We start from the raw sequence: 8,026 nt of genomic DNA, 5'->3' as shown, positions 1-8,026 counted from the left end.
CCTCTGGCTGGAGGAAGCTTTGTCAGCTCTACAGGCTGAAGTTATCCATGGCCTGCTTAAATCCATTTGCTGTCAACCAAAATTATCTTTCAGGTTAAAAAGCTGCTCTCTCTTGCTGACATTTATTCCTGCTCTATTTATACTGGGAATCTTATCCCCACTTGGCACATGTTTGGCCAAGGCAGGACATACCAGGCTCATTAATTTTTTTCCTATTAAGTGTGCTCTGCACTGCATGGAAACTGCAGCTGTCAGTCACCCACACCTGTGGGTGTAAAGCTATTCTACACATTTTAATCCCCTCTAAGTCTCCAAAGAAAGGCCCAAAATCACAAAGGCAAATAATCTGTGATGGCAGTCTGCTAGCTCATGAGAATCCATGCAGTGCCACCACCACACTCTGGTGGTATCACTCAAGCCTCAACAGAAAGAGGTGTAATTGTAAGAGGCAATGTGAAAGTTTGCTCATGAGAGCACTGCTGCAAGGACAATGGAGTCCTGTGTGCAGGCCTGAGTGAAGCAGTAACAGCTGTGTCCCCTTCCCTTCCCTTCCCTTCCCTTCCCTTCCCTTCCCTTCCCTTCCCTTCCCTTCCCTTCCCTTCCCTTCCCTTCCCTTCCCTTCCCTTCCCCTTCCCTTTCCTTTACCTAACCTAACCTTCCCAAACCTTCCCTAACCTAACCTTCCCATACCTTCCCAAACCTAACCTAACCTAACCTTCCCCTCCCTTCCCTTCCCTTCCCTTCCCCTTTCCCTTTCCCTTCCCTTTCCTTTTCCTTCTGTAAAACCAAGACATGATGGCATATATCCAGAGCAGCTGAACTACACATTTGCTAATTCTCTCACCTGATAGAAGTAAGGGTTGGGTTCAGACTCTCCCACACCATTGAAGTCTTCTACATTAATGAGCTGGAAGTCGTACAACAAGCCAGCATTGGCCGTTCGGAACTCCGGCAGCAGCTGGACGTGAGGCAGGTTACCCAGATTCTTGTAGCGCCAGTTGTAAAGGTTGCACAAACTGTTCAGAAACACAGAGAGAGACCAATCAGGCTGAAGCCTCTTCCACTGGATCAGTTCCACACTGAAGGGTGCAAAACCTTGTGAAGAAATCTAGCAGGGATTTTTCCTGAGTGATAAAACTTAAGGAGCATTAAAGGCTTCGTTACACAAAGGCAGGAGTAAAGATGACACCAAGTTAGGTATCAGTGTTGATCTGATGGAGGGTAGGGAGGCTCTACACAGAGACTTAGACAGATTGGATCAATGGGATGTGCTTCAACAAGGCCAAGTGCTGGGCCCTGCACTTGGGCCACAACAACCCCATGAATGCTCCAGGCCTGGGGAAGGGTGGCTGGAATGCTGTCCAGCAGAAAGGGACCTGGAGCTTCTAATGGACAAGCAGATGAGTGTGAGCCTGCAGTGTGCCCAGGTGGCAAAGACAGACAATGGCATCCTGGCTTGGATCAGCAATGGTGTGACCAGCAGGAGTAGGGCAAGGATTGTCCCTCTGCACTTGGCATTGTGGAGGCCACACCTCGAGTTGCTGGGTTCACATTTGGGCACCTCAATACAAGAGGGACATCAAGGGGCTGGGGCAGGTGCTAAGGAGGCCAAAATGGAACAAACCAACTCAATTACAGTTTTGCACCCCACAAATCATATTGGTGGGAGGTTTGTGAGCAGCTTTTTCTCTCTGAGATAAACTGGAACAGGTGCCACTGAAGCTGTGTACCCCTGTGTTCAGCTATGTTGTCCTGGCAGGATCTGTGTCCAGCTCAGGAGCTCCCAGCAGACCTGCTGGAGCAGATCCAGAGGAGGTCACAAAGATGATCAGAGGGCTGAAGCACCTCTCATATGAAAACAGGCTGAGAGAGTTTGAGCTGTTCAGCCTGCAGAAGGCTCTGGGGAGAACTTTGAGCTGCATTTCACTATCTGAAGGGGACCTACAGGAAGGCTGGTGGGGGGACTGTTTAGAAGGTTAATTCTGTAGTCTGTACTTCCCTGCGTGCCAGATGTGCCCTTTTCTCTGCCTCACCTTGCTCTTGCTCTGCCTTGTGCATCCAAATCAACAGTTGGCACTCCAACACGAACAAATCTTGTGAAAAGAGACTGCTCCATGTTGGAGTACTTCTGGAAAGCCATGTTCTTGATGACTGGGGGCAGCTGGTGATGGTCACCAATCATAATCCAGCGCTTCAAACGACTGAATCCATCCTGGGGGTTCTAGAATGAAACGATGACACAGGTTAGAGTAGAGTAGAGTAGAGTAGAGTAGAGTAGAGTAGAGTAGAGTAGAGCAGAGCAGAGTAGAGTAGAGTAGACCAGAACAGACCAGGTTGGAAAAGACCTTCAAGATCATCAAGTCCAACCTATCAACCAACACCATCTAAGCAACTAAACCATGGCACCAAGGGCCTCATCCAGACTCTTCTTAAACACTTCCAGTGACTCCACCATCTCCCTGGGCAGCACATTCCCATGGCCAGTCTCTCTTTCTGGGAAGAACTTCTTCCTAACATCCAGCCTAAACCTCCCCTGGCACAGCTTGAGACTGTGTCCTCTTGTTCTGTCACTTGGAAAAGAGCTCATTCAGATTTGGAAGCTTTGTTTTCATCCACAGACAGCACTGGGTTGGAAGGGACTCTCAAAGGTTGTCTTCTCCAACCTATCTGCAGTCAGCAGGGACATCTCCAGCTAGATCAGGCTGCCCAGGGCCACATAAAGTATGATCTTGAATGTCTCCAGGGATGGGGCCCCAACCACATCCCTAGGCAACCTGTTCCAGTATTTTGCCACTTTCATTGTGCAGAACTTCCTCTTGATGTCCAGCCTAGATCTCTCCTGCTCCAGTTTCCAACCACTGCCCCTCATCCTATCACAAGTCCTTCTAAATAGTACCCCCACCAGCCTTCCTGTAGGTCCCCTTCAGACAGTGAAATGCATCTCTCTGGGAAGAACTTCTTCCTAACATCCAGCCTAGATCTCCCCTGGCACAGCTTGAGACTGTGTCCTACTGAGGCACTCAATTGTTATTAATCACATAGGTTGTCTTATGCTAAGACTTTCAAGTTCAATGTTTGCTCTTAGGCTACACCTAATTGTAGTCATTTTAAAGACTCATAGAATACATTTTGAAGGCTGTTAGCTCCTTTCCAACTTAGTATTTTACACAAGGTCTTGCTTCTTATAAAGCAAAGGGTAAATTTCTCTCTTTAATCAGTACAGGAACATCAGGATAAAGATCATACTACAGTGTTTTAAAGGCCAAAAGTCACTTATGAGAGGGTGGGGGAAAAGCAGCACAATTAGACAAGTTACAGAGAGAAAAAATCATTTCTACACAGCAGTTGCTCTAGGACAGCCCTTCAAACTTTACTTTTTAGATCCTGAGGTAGTGGATATGAACTGCTTGAAGCATCTGAAACAGTTTTAGTGCTCACATGTCTGCAGTACAAACTGAAACCGCATTTCAGTGTCTCCTGTAGTCCACATGCTTCATCTGTTTACCTCTGGAATTCACACAATTTCCTTTTCCATGACTGGCATAAGTCCCTAATTAACCATCAGCCTGCCTCTTGGACTGAATGCTCTTCAGTATGTTTGGTAAATCTCTTTCCAGTTCTTTATCATCTCTGGGTACCTCTGCTACATACTGACAGAGCTCCTGATGGAACACCACCTCAAATACTCTGTCCAGTTCTGGTGTTCCCATCATAAGGACACAGAGCTGCTGGAGTGAGTCCAGAGGAGGGCCACAAAGATGGTCCACAGATGCTATGAGGACAGGTTGGAGGAGCTGGGGTTGCTCACCCTGAAGAAGACTCCAAGGGGACCTTACAGAGGCCTTCCAATACCTGAAGGGATCCTACAGGAAGGCTGCAGAGTGAATTTTCATCAGGGTGTCTGGTGATAGAGCAGGAGGGAATGCTTTGAAGCTGAGGGAGAGAAGGGTTAGACTAGATCTTAGGAAGTTCTTCAGTACAAGAGTGGTGAGACTCTGGAACAGGTGGCCAGAGAGGTTGTGGATGCCTCCTCCATGGGGGTGTTCAAGGCCAGACTGGATGAGGCCTTGAGCAGCTGATCTACTTGAGAGGTGTCCCTGTCCACAGCAGGGGACCTGCCATGTTCCTGACTTGGACAGGCTGTCCAAGGAGGTAGCTGAGACTCCATCCTTGGGGCTATTCAAGGTGAGGCTCAACAAGGCTCTGAGCAACTTGATCTAGCAGAGGATGTCCCTGTTGACTGCAGGGGGTTGGAGTGGATGACTTTTGGAGGTCCCTTCCAACCCAAACCATTCTAAAATTCTATGATAATAAAAGCAACTCTTAAGAACCTCTTAGCTTACTCCCTGATATTAAAAGCTAAGGACAACCAACTCATTTTGAACAATGGCAAATATCAGTTCAGAGGTTACTTCCTTCGTGAGATCTTTCCCTTTTGATCTCTATTGTTCAAGAACACAAACTTTCATTTATCAATTTTTTTGTACTATGTTTTCTACTTCAGGTCTCACCTGCAACAGAAGAGGTATAAAGGTTTCTATTTCCAGGATCTGAGCAGACTCTTCCATTAAGATGTTGTCATACTGAGAAAGGAAAACAGAGAGATGACTGGTTAATTTTGTGTTAACATTCACAGCAAACTGCTGGCTAAGCTGTCAGCTCGTGGCTTGGACCACTACACTCTGTGCTGGGTTAGGAACTGGCTGGAGGGCCGGGCCCAGAGAGTGGTGGTGAATGGTGCCACAGCCAGCTGGCAGCCAGGCACCAGTGGTGTGCCCCAAGGATCAGTGCTGGGCCCTGTGCTCTTTAACATCTTCATCGATGATCTGGATGAGGGGGTCGAGTCAGTCATCAGCAAGTTTGCAGATGACACCAAGTTAGGAGCAGATGTTGGTCAGTTAAGAGGGTAGAAAGGCTCTGCAGAGGGACCTCGACCGACTGGGCAGATGGGCAGAGTCCAATGGGATGGCATTCAACAAGTCCAAGTGCCAGGGGCTGCACTTTGGCTATGGCAATCCCATGCAGAGCTACAGGCTGGAGTCAGAGTAGCTGAGAGCTGCCAAACAGAGAGAGACCTGGGGGTGCTGATTGATAGTAGGCTGAACATCAGCCAGCAGTGTGCCCAGGTGGCCAGGAAGGCCAATGGCATCCTGGTCTGCATTAGGAATAGTGTGGCCAGCAGGAGCAGGGAAGTCATTGTGCCCCTGGACTCTGCTTTGGTTATGCCACACCTTGAGTACGGTGTCCAGCTCTGGGCCCCTCAGTTTAAGAAGGACATCAAAACACTTGAGCGTGTCCAGAGAAGGGCAACAAGGCTGGGGAGAGGCCTTGAACACAGCCCTATGAGGAGAGGCTGAGGGAGCTGGGATTGTTTAGCCTGGAGAAGAGGAGGATCAGGGGTGACCTCATTGCCCTCTACAACTACCTGAAAGGTGGTTGTAGCCAAGAAGGGGTTGGTCTCTTCTCCCAGGCAGCCAGCACCAGAACAAGGGGACACAGTCTCAAGCTGCAACAGGGGAGGTTTAGACTCGAGGTGAGGACAAAGTTCTTCACCAAGAGAGTCATTCATCATTGGAGTGTGCTGCCCAGGGAGGTGGTGGAGTCACCATCCCTGGAGGTGTTCAAGAGGGGATTGGACGTGGCACTTGGTGCCATGGTCTAGTCATGGGGTCTGTGTTGATAGGTTGGACTCGATGATCCTCGAGGTCTCTTCCAACCTTAGTGATACTATGACCATCAACCAATTAATACAAATGAATGCTGTTCCTCAGCCTAGCAAGACAAAGCCTTACTTTGAAACCTAATTCAACCAGGTCATGTCGTTTCAGAGCAGCATGGGTACAAGTCATGGCAATGATTTTGGCTTCTTTCACCAACAGGTATTTGGATCTGTCCAGGCCACTGCGGAGAAGTTCAAACGCTCTGAATTCCTATGGAGAAGAGAAGGAAAGCTTGCAAGTCAGAATATAAAGAGTTATTGTTTATTAGAAAGTATTCACTCAAATTAGCAGCCCAGCTTCTCAATAGAACTAGGCAAGAAGGTTATGAAGGTCTCTAATTAGGCATGAAAGTTATCACAGGCTCACAGGATGGCAGAGGTTGGAAGGGACCCAAAGAGATCATTGAGTCCAATCCCCCTGCCAGAGCAGGACCATACAGTCTAGCTCAGGTCACACAGGAATGCATCCAGATGGGCCTTGAAAGTCTCCAGAGAAGGAGACTCCATAACCTCTCTGGGCAGCCTGTCCCAGTGCTCTGTGAGCCTCACAGAAAAGGAGTTCCCCCTTGTGTTGAGGTGGAACCTCCTGTGCTGCAGCTTACATCTGGTGCTCCTTGCCCTGTCACTGAGCAAGTGAGCAGAGCCTGTTCCCTCCCTCCTGACCCCCAGCCCTCAGATGTTTATAAACATTTATTATATCCCCTCAGAGTCTTCTCTTTCCCAGACTAAAAAGCCCCATGTCCCTCAGCCTCTCCTCACCCCCTGGCAGGGGGCTTGGGCTGGATAACATTTTGAGGTCTCTTCCAAGCCCTCATGTTCTGTCACCCTGTGCAAATGGAGCACGCAGAACAGAATGGCTGCCTACTCAGATCAAAATAAACCAGGTTAGACTCCTGTCCCTGCTGTGAAGCATGCCTATCTTACCCAGAGGTGGGAATTCTCCCTCCCCTGCCTTGCAAGCTAACTGCCTAGAGGAACAGATTCCTTTCAGCATGGGGAGGGGGCAAAGGAGAATTCTGGAAGCGTGCAAAGTTTTTTCATGGGCTTAGCCAGATCCACTTCCCTGAAAGAGCAGGCATGTCTTACCTCCAGCTGAGTGAATATCTTCTTCAGATGCCTAAAACACCCTTCAGCAATTTCCATATCCTCCTCATAGGTTTTGCCTTTGAAAATGGGTTGAGGAGCATTTGCAAAGTACTGGTGGAAAGGAAAGAGACCGGAAACATCGGCGACGTCCGGCGGCCTCCCGCCCTTCACCTTCACCTTGCTGATGTACTCCTCCCAACGAGACATCACCTGTGGCAAAGAGACACAAACTCTCACACTGACCTGCTTTTGTCTCACAAAAACACTGGCAAGGTGTAGCCTTGCAGACATGCCAGGGACCTGGCACTTAGGGACATGGTTTGGTGTTGACCCTTCAGTGCTGGGCTGGGAGTTGGATTGAATGTCCTTGGGAGGTTCCTCTAACTAGACACAGAGGACAGACTGGGTATGAGGACAGACTGAGGGAGTTGGGGCTGTTCAGTCTGGAGAAGAGAAGGCTCCAAGGTGACCTCATTGTGGCCTTCCAGTATCTGAAGGGGGCTACAAGAAGGCTGGGGAGGGACTTCTCAGGATCTCAGGTAGTGATAGGACTAGGGGGAATGGAATGAAGCTGGAGGTGGGGAGATTCAGGCTGGAGGTGAGGAGGAAGTTCTTCCCCATGAGAGTGGTGAAGCCCAGGAATGGGTTGTCCAGGGAGGTGGTCGAGGCCCCATCCATGGAGGTGTTTAAGCCCAGGCTGGATGAGGCTCTGGCCAGGCTGATCTAGTGTGGGGTGTCCCTGCCCATGGCAGGGGGGTTGGAACTAGATGATTCTTGTGGTCCCTTCCAACCCTGACTGACACTATGATACTATGATACATTCAGATCCTAAATACCACTCTACAAATCTGCTTTAGCTGCACTAGTTGCTAACCCAGACCATATCCCTGAGAAATACATGGAAGGGAAATGAAGGCTCTACAGAAAATCCCAGCTTTGTACACTGTGCATCTGACTTCCCACTGGCATTTAGCACCAAAAAGCTTTCCAGCAAGCCCAGCAACAAGCTGCTCTAATGCTAATGTGTAAAGCAGCACCCAGATTTTCCCCTCTGAAGAAGAAACTTCAGGTTAGATCTTTGCCAGCAGCCATGAACAGCAGCCCTGCTAGCCCTTCAAACAATAGCAACACAAGCCAGGAATCACTGAATCATAGAATCAGTAAGGTTGGAATAGACCTCAGAGATCATCAAGTCCAACCTGTCACCCAACACCTCATGGC

At 49.0% G+C, this 8,026-nt stretch overlaps 1 protein-coding gene across 1 annotated transcript in view; it reads right to left on the bottom strand.

The window, feature by feature from the left end:
- The window catches only part of AQR (aquarius intron-binding spliceosomal factor), a 68,492-nt gene that overhangs the window by 14,167 nt on the left and 46,299 nt on the right, over positions 1–8,026 (bottom strand). The window contains 5 exon segments of the mRNA XM_068162929.1: positions 845–1,016; positions 2,034–2,221; positions 4,512–4,583; positions 5,793–5,930; positions 6,806–7,015. Of these exon segments, the coding sequence (XP_068019030.1) occupies positions 845–1,016; positions 2,034–2,221; positions 4,512–4,583; positions 5,793–5,930; positions 6,806–7,015 (780 nt within the window).

This window comes from Melanerpes formicivorus, unplaced genomic scaffold (assembly GCF_026170545.1).
Source record: "Melanerpes formicivorus ecotype bairdi unplaced genomic scaffold, bMelFor1.0.p_v2 SCAF_68, whole genome shotgun sequence".
Taxonomy (NCBI): Eukaryota; Metazoa; Chordata; class Aves; order Piciformes; family Picidae; genus Melanerpes; species Melanerpes formicivorus.
The sequence above is the reverse complement of the archived record's forward strand: the minus strand, read 5'-3'. Positions and strand labels throughout refer to the sequence as shown.